A 13,070-nucleotide genomic window follows, 5' to 3' on the forward strand; every position below is an offset into this window, starting at 1 on the left:
ATCTCTTATTGTCCTGGATGAGAGAGACAGGGCCCTGTGGGTGCAGGGGACAACAGTCACCACTGGAGCTGGTGTGAATGCAACCCAGGCCAGGATCCAGGGGAGGGGGGAGGCATCTGCAGAGCATTCCTGAGGAGCAAGCCCCTCCCAGCAGGCTCTCCTCTGCTCAGTCAGGTCCCCAGCCCCAGGCTAGCCTCGGGGGGACCAGGAGCGAAACAACAGCAGCCCCTCCCACCTCCACCCCACGCCTGATGCTCGGTGCAGCCCAGAACGTGTTGCCTCTGTATCAGTACCTTGGCTCCTGGGATCCCAGGCTCACCCTGTGTGGGAAAAAAAACGAGACTCAGGTAAGGAAATGAGAGAGCGAGAGTGAGTGAGTGCAGGAGCAGAGAAGTGAAGGCATCTGAGCGTAGGGGAAGCATCTGGCCAGCCCAGGGCTTCCCGCTGGCCAGGACTCGGGCCCCTCCTGGACTGTCCCTTATTCTTCCCCCAGGTGAGAGGGGTGGCAGGTGTGAGGCAGCCCAGGAGGAAGGAGAGGAAGGAAGGGGCATTTGCTTCTGACACGGTGTCCCTGTAAGTGACCTGCTGGGAGAGCCACATCGAGCATTTGTGCTTCCGGGGTGTCCCCTCCCATCTGCTCTTTTTTTGTGTGTGTGTGGTACGCGGGCCTCTCCCTGTTGTGGCCTCTCCCGTTGCGGAGCACAGGCTCTGGACGCACAGGCTCAGCGGCCATGGCTCACGGGCCCAGCCGCTCCGCGGCATGTGGGATCTTCCCAGACCGGGACACGAACCCGTGTCCCCTGCATCGGCAGGCGCACTCTCAACCACTGCGCCACCAGGGAAGCCCCCATCTGCTGAATTTTGGAGTGTAAAGGAAAGTGCTAGGTTCCTTTCACATTGGCAGGCTGGCAAGACCTTTAGTTGAGGCTGGTAAACCTTTGCCACTTACTTGCAAGGCTTAGTTAAACATCTGTTGTTCAATCTGTGCATCTGGCATAAATGTTGCTTTAAGAGAAATGGTTCTGAATCCTGTCTGCTCCCTCCTTGGTCCAGTGGCCACCCAATGAACCCCTGAAGCCCAACTCTGTCCTCTCTCCATCCCTCCCATCCTGCCCCTCAGGTGTTGAGTTACAAGGTCCACTGACCTTCATCCCGGCCACAGCGATTCCAGGAGCCCCCTGGCAGAGAGAAGGAAAAGCATGGAGACTTTCTCACCCAGCGGGAGGCACAGAGGAGGTGGCCAGCCTCCTCTCCCAGCCTCTTCTTGGAGAGATGCGAGATGTGGAGGCTTATGCTTGCCCCCAGGCCCACAGGGAAGGGGGTTGCTGAGCTTGGCACAGAGGGAGTGGGTCTGAGGAAGAGGCTCTGCACAGCTCAGCTGGGCTCCCTGGGCTTCCCACCCACCTGCTCAGCCCCTAGACCCTCCTGGGGGACTCAGAGGGCACTGTGTCAGGCAGCCCATGGCTGGGCTAGACAGGGGCATCCCTGGGTGGAATGCGGGGAGGGCTTCTTGGGATCGGAAAGGAGGAGGAGGGGATGGAGGAGAAAGGGGAGAAAGGGAGAGCCATGGGGAAGGGGACAACAGTAGATGGCTGAGTTCACCAAGCTCCTGGACCCTGAGGGTGCCCGTGGGACTCTCCTCAAGGGAGCTCTCTGGTCCTATGCCCTGATGGACTGGGGAGCGACTGGGAGTGAACCCCATTTCCTTATCAGCCCAAGACCACCAACTTTGAGGTAAATAGGCTGCCAAGCACACCACTTAGTAAATTCCAAGTGAAGGTGATTTTTAGGGGGTCCCGATTCCCACATGGGTCTCAGAACTGCAGCCAGAGCTGGGGGTACCTGAGAGGACATTTATGACCCACAGTTGCCCACAAGGAGGCCTGGCCATGTCGGGAGGGCACTGCTGAGTGATGGCTCACGGGCCAAAAAGGAGCACCCCTGCCTGGAAGACAGGCCGGGCAGCAAAGGGGAGAGGATGGGAAGAAATGTGTACTCCATCTCCTGTCTTTACAGTAAGACAGGATGTGGGAAGGGAAGGAGCTGGGAGAGAGGGCTGGGGCTGGGGGAGCTGCCTGGGGGTGGCGTACCTTTGCTCCGTGTTTGCCCGGCATCCCTGGCATGCCCCGTTCTCCCTGAAGGAAGAAACAAGAGAAACGGTGAGAAGAGGACCAGACTCAGGGCCCAAGGTCTCGGCCCTGGAAGCATGGCCTGCAAGGATGTCAGTGAGAGTGGTTGCTGTGGAAGCTTGGGATGACAGTCCAGCCCATGAGGAGCTTGAGGTCCCCACCATTGCCGGCAGCCATGGTGGGCCACTCTTCTCAGCAAGGTGGACCTGCACAAGGACCCAAGTCGCAGACCACAGAGCAGGAAAGAGCCCCAGAGAGAGGCCCACCGGGAGGAGCCTGAGGCCAGGGAGGGGGAAAGCGGACTTGCACAAGGTCTCCTGCCTGCCAGGGGCCTGGGCTAGGGCCGTGGGCCTGAGCCGCGCCCTTGGCCACTTGCCTACTGCCCATTTTCACTCTGCACGTTTGCATGGGTGGTACTGCTGGCTGAGCCAGACGGGGCTCCGGCCTCTCCTCTTCCCTGGGGTCCTTTTCCTTCCAGGTTCCTTGGGTCTAACTCTTCCCGAGGACATGAGGGCTTTGGCCCCAGGTCAGGGAGGCTTTGGGCGGCGGGGGGCTGTGGATGGAGGCAGGGTGTGGCCCGGAGCCCACCCACTTCTCTGCATTCCTGGCCCTGCCTGGCCAGAGGCACCAGTCACGGGGCTGCTTCTCCAGGACATCACGCTTGGGCTTTGCTCCACCATCTCGGCAGTGTCCTGTCTTTTTGTGTAACCTCTTTACTTCCTGGCGAAAATGCCAAATCTAAGGGGAGGAGTGAGCTCAGGAAGGACAGGGAGTGTCCTGCCCTCCTTGGAAGGACACACCAGGAGGAGATGGGGTTGGAGGTGACAGCCAGCGACAATTGGGGGCCGAGAGCAGGTGAGTCAAGACTTACCCGCGGTGTCAGAGAGGGAGGGGTGCAGGGGAGGAAGGAGGCCTTTGTCTCCACGAGGGGAACCCCAAAAGAAGTCCCAGTGTAAGCCCCAGCCAGGGCTCAGGGTGTTGTGCAGCATGCATGGTAGCAGCTCAGACCCTGGGGCCTGGAGGCCACGCTGCATATCCCACAGGCAGAGGGGGAACATGGCCCCACCTGGCCTCCATCTTTTCAGCTGACCTCATTCCTTCCCTGACATCTTACAGGAAGCCCTGGTCCACTCTTCTCCTTGCAGAGGCTGGAGCTACTTCCAACCTTTCCCCTCCCCGATTGAGCCTCCACGCTGGCATCCAGATAAGCGGCCAACACACAAACTGGACAGTAACACGCCTGTACTTGGACACTGCCACCGCCCGGCACTGACTGTGGGAAAGGGGCCGGGCTCCTGAGCATGGCATTCCACCCCTGCTCCTTCCTGGCCTCATCGCCTCACATCCTGACACCTACACTGTTTCTCTGAAAACCTCACCCGTTTTCAGAATTCTCTGCCTTTCTGCTATTTCCTCTGCTCAAAACCCTATTCCTCCTTGGGGTGCTGGTCACATGCCATCTCCTCTTGAAGCTTTTTGTTCTGCCCCGTAGTCCAGAGCTGGCTCCTCAGTGCAGCGGGAACCACTGTGTGTATGTAATCTGTATACACAAACCATGTCTGCCAGGGATGGCTTCACCTCCATCCTCTTTGGGCCAAGTCTCTGAATTCTGTGAAAGGCCCAGAAACTTTAGCTCCGAATGCAGGAGCCCTCCCTCACCCGACCCCACCAGGACCCCTGAGCCACAGGCAGGGGTGGTAGAGCTGGACTCAGAAGTGACCACAGCAGACAAGCTGGTGCCCCAGGCCTGCCCCGGGCGCTAAATTCTGGTAAATCCATCTTGTGGGAAAGAGTGGAGAAAGGCACAGCCATTTACTGTGTCTGTTATGTGTCTGGCACTGAGTTAAGCCTTTACATCCTTCTTCTATTCAATCTCTAAGAATCCCCCTCTAATCAGTGAGGGAGTGGATGTTATTCCTGTTTCACAGGTGAGCAAACTGTGGCTCTGGAAGGCCAGGTATGATTGCCAATGTCACACAGGGCAGGGATTTGGACACAGGTGTTTTGTCTGCCAAGTGCAGGTACCAGTGACTGGCGTTCCGTCACTTCCGTTAAAGACCCTCTGCAGGCCAAAAGCAGGGCAAAGCCCTCTCTTCTGGATGGCCCACAGGTCTGTGCCCCATAGGGGTGAAAAGTCAGTGCTCAGGCCAGGGCTGTACAATCTTTAAGCACAGGCACCAGGGAAAAGAGCTGAGTCGGGGCCGGCCTGTGAGCACAGTTCTGCTCTACAGCCAGCAGAGGGCGCCATAGGACTTCATCAGAAGTCTGGCAACAGTGGCTGTAGAGCGCCAGCCGAGGGCCCCATCACTCTTCCCTTTAGAGGACCCCTGCTCAAATTGCAAACAACCCAACTGGGTTGACTCACCCCGAGGACACCAGGCAGAGTTCCCTGGGGTGGGGAGGTACAGGTGGGAGGTCAGCTTGGGCGTCCCTGACTATTCAAGGATCTCCCGTTTGCCCCATTCTTCCTCTTCCCACCTTTCCCTCAGCTTTCCCCCAGTACATGTGCCCTCACCTTCCCACCTCCACCTAGGGAGCTGGGCGGGGGAGCCAGGAAAGGCTGTCTGTGTGACCCTGCATCAGTCACTTCCTCTCTCTGGGTCTGCAAAGTGAGATTGGACTAGACCCTTCCTACCCACCCCTGCTCCTGAGAGGCCAAAGCCGAGGAGCTGACACTGGGTGTGTTGGCAGTTCCGGAACAAGGCTCCCTGGGGGAGGGAACGTTAGCTCTGGGTAAAACTGCGGCTCTATGAGGGGCTCAGTGGGTCTCCTTCTGCCCCGGAGGACAGCCTGGGATGCCTCAGTAGGGGAGGAGGCTGGGGTCTGCCCACGCTTTCCAATCTCCACGTGAGCTGTGCAGAGCAGAACCCTGGGAGTGAGGGTTTCCGGGCTAATCGGGGTTGTCTTCAGCCCATGATGGTTTGTATATAAAGAAACAACTGCACACTCTGGGGAAATCTGGGCCCCTTGCAGCCTCTAAGGAGGCAAGCCTCCTCGTTAGGGTGGCTGACCTTTGCCCCTTCCCTCCCCTCTGGGTCGAGTCTCTTAATTCTCTAGGTGACCCAGGCTCCCTTGATCCCCATCTCGGGGCCTCCCTCACTTCCCACCCCTCTGCTGGGCAGGAAGCAGGGGTGGCCCCGGCTGACCCCACCCTGCGGGCTCATTCCACTCTCATCAGTCTCCTTCTCCAGGGCTCGTCCCCAGGGGCTTGCCCCAGCCTGACCTCTGAACCGGCGGCTGGGTTCATTCTGCACCAGAAAACATTGATTCTGGATGGTGGGAGAGGTGAGAGCGGGCTGAGAGTCATGATCAAGGACTCCAGGGTGGCTGAGGGCAGGGCATTCATTTGCAGGGGTGGTGGGATTGGGGACGGGGAGCATTTCCGGGGCCATTGCTAAAGGGAGGACACTGACACACTGTGTGCACAGAGCTTTTCCTCGTGGCATGGCTTTGCGAGAGCACACCTAGAGACTCCTTCTTTCCCGTTTCACTTCGTAAAAGTTATTTTGTTTAAAAGGTTTGAGTTTGGGATTGTCCTAAATTTAGATCCACTGACTCACTAATCTCTTAGTTGGGGAGGGAGAGCTCATAGTCTGCCAAAACGCGAGGGCCCCAATTTATCTCCCGTACCTCCTGTCCTCCCAGCAGGGAGCTCGGCCACCGGATCCGGGCCATCCAGCAGCTGGGAAAGTGGGCGCTCCAAGCATTACAAAGGGTCTTGCCCCAGATGCACGGAGCATGGGCAGTGGTCCCTGCTGTGGAACCTGGCCTGCGACCCCCAGGCCAGCCCCGCCCTGCCTACCACCTGGGAGACTGGCTCTTTAACCTTGGTGCCAAGAACCAAGGACGCCGGCTGGCTGGCCTGGAAGGGGTGGATTCCAGTCTTTGTGGCCAAGAAAGTGCTGGGGTGAGCACAGGTGGCTGCCCTGAATGACCTTGAAGGCCATCCAAGCGCCCACTTTTAGGATGCCACTGACTCCAGCTGCCCCTGTGCAGAGTTCGCACCAGCATCAATAGGTTCTCTATTCTGGTTCCGCTTCCAGGTAGGAGGACCCATCCTTTACCCCGATGACAGGATGGAAGCGAGTTCCTTGGAGCACAAACGGGTCGTGCTCTGCTCTCTTAATTGGTGATTTACTGTTTGTTGAACAAGCTGGGCAGGGACTTGGCAAGAAGACATAGTCTCGAAAGAGGTGGGGAGCTTCCAGGTCAGCTCCCCAGCTGAGCAAAGGTCAGGCCAGAGAAGCAGGGGGAGATGCGTAGACCTCCCTAACGTGAGGCTCCCGCTGCGGCCCAGCTGCGGGTGAGGAGGGCCCTGGACCCGAGCAGCTCCACACAGACTCTTTGTTCTCTGCAGGGGAGAAGTGTGGGGAGTGGAGGGCTGGGGGGAGGCCAGCAGGTGACTCAGGCCTTAAGTCTGGACCAGTGCCCTTTCCTGGGTTGGAAAAGCTGGGCAAGGAGGGCTAATGTCTTTCTCTCCCCTAAAGAGTTCCCAGGACTCCCTTCCGGGAGAAAGGCAGCTCGGCTCCCTCTTCTCTGCCCTAGCCACCTCCAGACTGGAGAGGCCTGCGACCGCGGAAACGCCAGGTCCTCCGGTAATTAGGGCCGGCAGGAAGTGATCCGGGGAATTACCGGGGTCAGGCACCCCACCGAAGGCCAGGGCTTTGGAAGGGCGACTGGCTTGTAATCTCGATTTGAGATCAGTTGATTTTGTAGTTAGTTCCAAAAAGAAAAGTCAGCTCTAATTAATCTGGGGACTTTGGAGTGCAGGAGAAACAGGGCCCAGAGAGCACAGGCTGGGGGCTGGAGTCTGGCGGAGTGGGAGTCCCATCAGCCCCCACGAGGCCTCAGATCTGGGGCCCGTGTCTCAGCTCCCTGATCTGCTTTAATTGAAATGGTCTGGATGCCCCCGCTGGGAATTCATGGCTTTGAAAGCAAGAGCTGTCCCCACTCCAGAAGGCTCCTGCGTCTACGGTTTCCATCTGCACGGACTGCTCTGCTGCACGTGAGTGCGGCAGGGAGCCTGGGGTTGCCCAGGTCCTCTGGGAGCCAGGGGGTGTGGGGAGGTTTCAGGAGGTTTCTCCACTGGGGTGCAGGGCTGAGACAGCTGCCTTCTCCTGGCTTTATTGGAGGTCCTGGGACCATGCCAGCTCCCTGGGGAAGCATTCGGGTGGAATCAGTGCCAATGGGAAAAGCACTCCCCTTCCTCGGTTCTTTGACTCAAACACATCAAGTACCCCAAGTTCTCTGCCTTAGATGCTCCAGGTCCTGCTCATAGAGAGCCTGGGAGGCTCGGAGGAGGGCCTGAATCCAGCCACAACCTTTTCACAAGAAGGAAAACAGCCCAACTCCCTCTTTCTTTCCTTCTAGTAGAGGAAGTGGGGGTCTGGGAGGGGAGGTGTTTGGAAATCATGGGTCCCCCCAGGTTCATAAGACCCAGGTAGTAAAGTCATTTAGAACAAGCCTCTGGGGCCAGACAGATGTGGCCTCACTGCTTTGTAGTTGTGGCCCTTTGGGGATTCACCTCTGTGAACCTTGGTTTGCTCATCTGTAAATTGGGGCTAAGAATAAAACCTCCCTCACAGGGTGGTTATAAGGATCCAATGAGGTGAGGCAAGCCAAGGGCCCCGTACAGCTTGGCACGAAGAGGCCCAGTAAGGTACGAGTTATCATTCGACAGAAGCGTGTCCACCCACGTGACGCCTTGCTCTGACTAGCAGGTCAGAACGATCCTGCCCTTTTGCAGAAGGATTGAGGAGGGATGAGGAGGTGGGCGGGGTGGGCGTGCTTCTGCTCTTCACACCCTTGCTCCAGTGCCCTAGCCAGCCGACCAGAGGGCCCATCGGATCTCCTCCCCGGGAACCCCTGTTTCTGGGGAGCCCCGCAGCCTCCAGGGGGAGCACCCACAGTTACAGGCTGAGTGAGCACGAGGCTCTCGCAACCTGCCTCCTCTGGTCTGAAGACGCACAGCCTGCAGCCTGCAGGAGAGCTCTGGTCCTTCATGCAACCCCCAAGGCTTAACACCCAGACCACCACACGCGTCAAACTCACGCCCCACTGCCAAGACGGGTGGACCAGCTCTCATGTGCTTAGATATAGGCTCTCACCAGGTTTTGTGATCCACACACAGTCTGACAATACTCGTAGCCTCTTGAAAGACAGCCAAGGTTGTAATGTTTTAAACACACTTTGCGTCTTGCAACATATTTAAAATAGATTGGCGTCATAAATTTGGATCAAATAGGTACCACGTGGGCACACTACAATACTCACAGTGTCCAGGATGCGGGGCTGGGGCAGCGCAGGGCCCGCGGGCGACCCCGGGCTGTGATCTCAAGTAGCTGGTGGAGATGCTGCCCTGCTGGCCTGGCTGGCCTTTGAGAGGATGCCAGGCTGGGACCAGCTGCCAGGGTGGTGGTGGTGGTGGAGGATGGAACTAATCATCAGCAAACCTCACAGGATGAGAGACGTCTTTGCTGAGAGTTAAATTCCACCCCTGACTGAAAGAAGGGCCCCGCGTGTGTGTCAAGTTGCCGGGACAGAGCAATGGAAGCAGATGTGGAGGGTCCATCAGTTACCCTGCGGGTCCCTTCATGCCCTGAACACAAGGGGCGTCTTGGGGCCTCTGTGCCAGCTCGGTGTCCCCACCCATCAGTACGGAGTGGTGGGTGGGAGCAAACTCATTTTCTGAGCATCCGTGACCAAGCTGCCCTTCGTGTTGGTACCTCCAGGCCTCATTCCAGGCAGAGAGCAGAGGGGGAGGAGGAGAGAGAAAAAGAGATCTGACAAATGCCCCAGAAAAGAGCCTGGGGCTTAACCCTCCACATCCCAGAGAAACCACAGGGGAGGGTGGTCTGTGCACAGATGGCTTAGCCTGGGGTGAGACCCCCCTGAGCAGACATTCACTTCTGCACCGGAGCGAGACGACTGCCTTCCGGGTTCGGACTCATGAGACCTAGCTTCCGATTCCAGCATGACTGTTCACCAGCTGTGCAACCTTGGGCAAAGTATTAACCTCTCTGAGCTTCTCATCTAGACAGTGGGGATAATGCGCTCAAACTACTGGGCCATGGTGAGGATGAGTCAGAGAGGGAGTGAATGGACTTTGGCTAAACCAGAGATGTGAAGTATTGCTGCCCTTGTCCTTGGGCACCAGACTCTTCATCTCAGAATTCTGACAGGAAGCAAACTGCTGCCGGGGCATGGTGATCACGGGGGCTGGGGCAGTGGGACGGGCACTCATAGCCTCCTGAGTAGTGCTTGACCTAGAGGAATGACCCCCAAGTCCTTGGGGGCAGACTCTTTGCTGCTGGCCATCGGTCTCCAGTGCATGCCCTCTGGCCTCTGTTGGACTGGGAGGCTGTGGCGTCAGGGATGACAGGACAAGGGTCCCAGCAGAGTGAGGACCAGAATAGAGACAAGGGCGCTGAGACTACCCAGTGGCTCCAGGAGTGCCTACTGCAAAGTCTCAAGGACAGGCTGGGAGAAGAGGAGGCAGCAGGAGCCTTCCAGAAACCCAGGGAGGCTAGCAGCCTCACAGCCCCTCCGGATTCCAGGAGAAGAGGCCGTTGTGGAAGGGCAGGGGGTGGTCCGGCAGAGAAAGAAAGAGTGGGGAGCATGAGTTGAGCATGAAGGAGAAGGGCCTTCTCAATTCCTCGAGAGCCCTAAGAGCACTGATGCTTCTGACAAGCCCTGGATGCGGATGAAGAAAGGCCTGGACTGGAGGGGCCTGATCGTCAAGCCAGGGTGGGGTGGCGGGCTGCTCCTCTCTAGGGGGTACGGAGCCAACTCTGTTCTTAGGAAGCTGTAGCTTCCCTGAGCTGGAAGGGATTTTAGTCCAGTCTCCCATCTGGCACAGAAGTTTCTCTTAACACGACCCAGACCCATAGTTATCCAGCCTCTCCTTGAATACCTCACGTGACGGGAAGTTCCCTCCTTCTCAAAGTAGCCATCTGTACTGCTCTACCCTTAGTCATGCACCCTTACATGCTCAAGCCTTCTCTAGCAGCCCTGAGCCTTTTCTCCCCAGAGCAGGCTTCCCAGGGGTCAGAAGCTGCCCCTCCATCAGCAGAACCACACTAGTTTTCTCTGCAAATTCAGTGCAGCCAGGGCTGAATGATTCCTTCCACAATCTGGCCCAGAATTGCCAAAATCATGGAACCAGGCCCTCTATCATCATGACACCCCAGCCCCAAGCTGACGCCTCTCCATCCTCAGGGCAGCAGACCCCCAACCTCCTTTCTGGATGAACTAGACTTCCCGTTGGCAGGAGAGTGCAGACGCCTACCATAGTATGGATGCCAGCTGCGGGCATCCCCTTGATCCAGGGGGGAAACTGCCGCCCTGAAGTTTCTTCACAGTTTGAAAGAGCTGGTCTGGCTGCTACTGGGAAAGCCGACCCCGTGCTGCATCAGGAGAGGCAGTAAATGCTGTGAGTCTGCGAGAGTGGGTGGAGGCAACCTCGGGGGCTGTAAGTTCCACTTCCTGACACAGTACAAGCTTTGCAGTTTATGCAGAACTAACGAAAGCTCTCTTGGGTCTTGCCATTTCACCCACCAAGCACCCGTAAAACAATGCGGTGACAGCAACCGCCTGATGACAGAGCTACACGGCGTGTGGAATGTGCCTCTCCAGAGTGATTCCTGCCTTTCCAGAATCCCTCCCCGTCCTTGTCCTGCCTTTCCTTCCTGTCTCGTCTCTTCTCCTGGAAGGCGCCAGAGCCTCCCAGCTGGGGCCTGGAGGGCGGGATGGGCTCCTTATGGCAGGTGGCACCCTGTGAAAGACCCGGACCTGGCCTTGAATTCCTGCTCTGCCGCTTATGACACTCCAGGCGTGCCTCAGTTTCCTCATCTGTTAAATAGGAGAAGAAGAGTATCAGCCTCCTAAGGTGGTCTTAGGATTAGATATGATGCAAGTCACGTTGAAGGACAGCCTGGTACACAGTAGGCATTTAGTAAGTGGTGCCTAGTATTGAAATGATTTTTAGGTTATATAGTTACCGTAATGACCACCTCTGGGCCTCTGCTCAAATTGTTTTCTTGTCTAAAATGCCATTTCCCTTGAAATCTGCTGCTTGAAGGACCACAGTGGTGGATTAAAAATGGCCACAAAGGCTTTGCCACCCTTGGACAAGAAGAAGCGGAGGCTGGGTCCCCCAGCCCCACTGACTTGCATGCTTCGGCTGTGTGACTTGCTTTGGCCAAGAGGACTTCAGAAAATGTGATGCAAGAGATGTTTTTGAAAAGCACTTGAGCACTGGGACTCACCCGTTTTGAAAGCTGACCTAGGCCTGCCATGCTGTGAGGAAACCTCTCTGCCCTACTGGGGCTGAGAGGCCACGTGGAGGAGAACAGAGGTACTCGGCCCACAGCCAGCACCAACCCCAGGCATGTGGATGAGGCCATCTTGCCCCCTTCCCACCCAGCCTTTCCGCCCAACATCCCATGTGACTGCATCAGTGAGCCCAGAGGAGATGCAGAACTCCCACATGGCCAAGCCACAGAATCCTGAGAAAGAATTGTTTTAAGACAGTAAGTTTGAGACGGTTTGTTACACAGCAATAGATAACCGATACAATTACCCATTCACCAGGATTGAGCTCAGAGGCTGTCCCTTCTCAGAAGAATTCCCAAACTCCTCCCAACCTAGAATTAATCTCCCTGCACACACCGCCCACCCCCCCCACCCCCCCGCCCCATATTGACACAGCACTTTGCAATGGTAGCAGTTAGCACAGTCTGCCTTCACCAGGGTTATCTGTACAGGAATCCTGTCTCTCTGGCCTGTGAGCTGCCAGAGAGCAGGGTTGGGACCCTTTCATATCTCCCACCATACTCAGAAGCTCTGCCTGGTTCCCACATACTAGGTCCTCAGGGGGGCCAGTGAGAACCTGGCCTGCCTCTGTGCAGACACAGCCACCCAGGCTGGCGGGGGACACACTCCTGGGTCTGAGGTCCAGCGGGGCCACTGACTTGCCCAGGGCCCTTCCCCTTCTGAGCCTCTTCCTCCCCCAGGTGGAGACATGAACCCCTGTTCAGCCCACCTCAAGGGTTTCGAGGCTCCCGCTGGTATGTGTGCAAAGTGTGTGTGCGTGACGAAGTCCGGACCCTGTGTGCACTGTGGTGGAGCCCCACTTGGGTTGTCACTGGGGGGTGGGGCCTCCGCTCCACTCCTTCTTACCTTCCGGCCGTGGTAGCCCTGGATCCCCGGGTCTCCCTGGGGGAACCAAGAGAAGACCATTAGAGGGGTTTTCTTGCCAGCCCCTTCATATTACCATCCCTCCTCCTCCCAATGACTCCAAATCCTCTGACCTCCACCTCCAGCCATCCCTGGAACAATAACAGGGACTGTTCTATTCTTCAGAATGAGTCCTTGCCTTGCGGAGGCAGAGGGAGGTGGGAAAGGTTAACTCAGCAGGGGCCCAGGACACCTGAGGGTCAGTTTTTGTTCTACCATGGACCCTCTGTGGCACCTGGACAAGTCACTTTTCCCCAGGGCCCTAGCTTCTGCATTTGTGAAATGGTTGGCTGGGATCAGTGCTTTGCTACTTCTCATCCCTAGAGCCGCAGGGACTCCAGCTTCAAAGGGAGATTCTGTTTGACATCGTGGGCTTCCAGATAAGGTTTCCAAAGAAACCAGATGACCCTGAAGGTCCTTTCCAGTTCTGGCCCCTTATGAAATGCTGTTTTACTGGGATGTTGTGACAGCGTCCTGGGCATCAACTTTGAGTTTCCAACTAGACCATAATGTCCTTGGAGGGCAGGGCCGCATCTTCCATACCAGCCATAGCACTTGCTTGGCCTGAGCCCACAAAAATGCAATCCTTGCGGGACCCAATCAATTTCCGAGGGCGTTCTGGAAATGAGCCACTCGTGATCCTTCTCTCAGCTGAGATCCCTCTCAGCTCCCTTCAGTGACGCCTCCCCCTCCCTCCTGCAGGGA

At 57.1% G+C, this 13,070-nt stretch overlaps 1 protein-coding gene across 1 annotated transcript in view; it reads right to left on the bottom strand.

The window, feature by feature from the left end:
* The window catches only part of COL13A1 (collagen type XIII alpha 1 chain), a gene marked incomplete at its 5' end in the record, with an annotated part of 81,173 nt that overhangs the window by 36,981 nt on the left and 31,122 nt on the right, over positions 1–13,070 (bottom strand). Inside the window, 4 exons of the mRNA XM_081256793.1 lie at positions 294–320; positions 1,146–1,178; positions 2,091–2,135; positions 12,309–12,344. Coding sequence (XP_081112919.1) covers positions 294–320; positions 1,146–1,178; positions 2,091–2,135; positions 12,309–12,344 — 141 coding nt within the window. The remainder of the gene's footprint in view (positions 1–293; positions 321–1,145; positions 1,179–2,090; positions 2,136–12,308; positions 12,345–13,070) is intronic.

The sequence above is a fragment of the Mesoplodon bidens genome (assembly GCF_964165515.1).
Source record: "Mesoplodon bidens genome assembly, chromosome: 1".
NCBI classification, from domain to species: Eukaryota; Metazoa; Chordata; class Mammalia; order Artiodactyla; family Ziphiidae; genus Mesoplodon; species Mesoplodon bidens.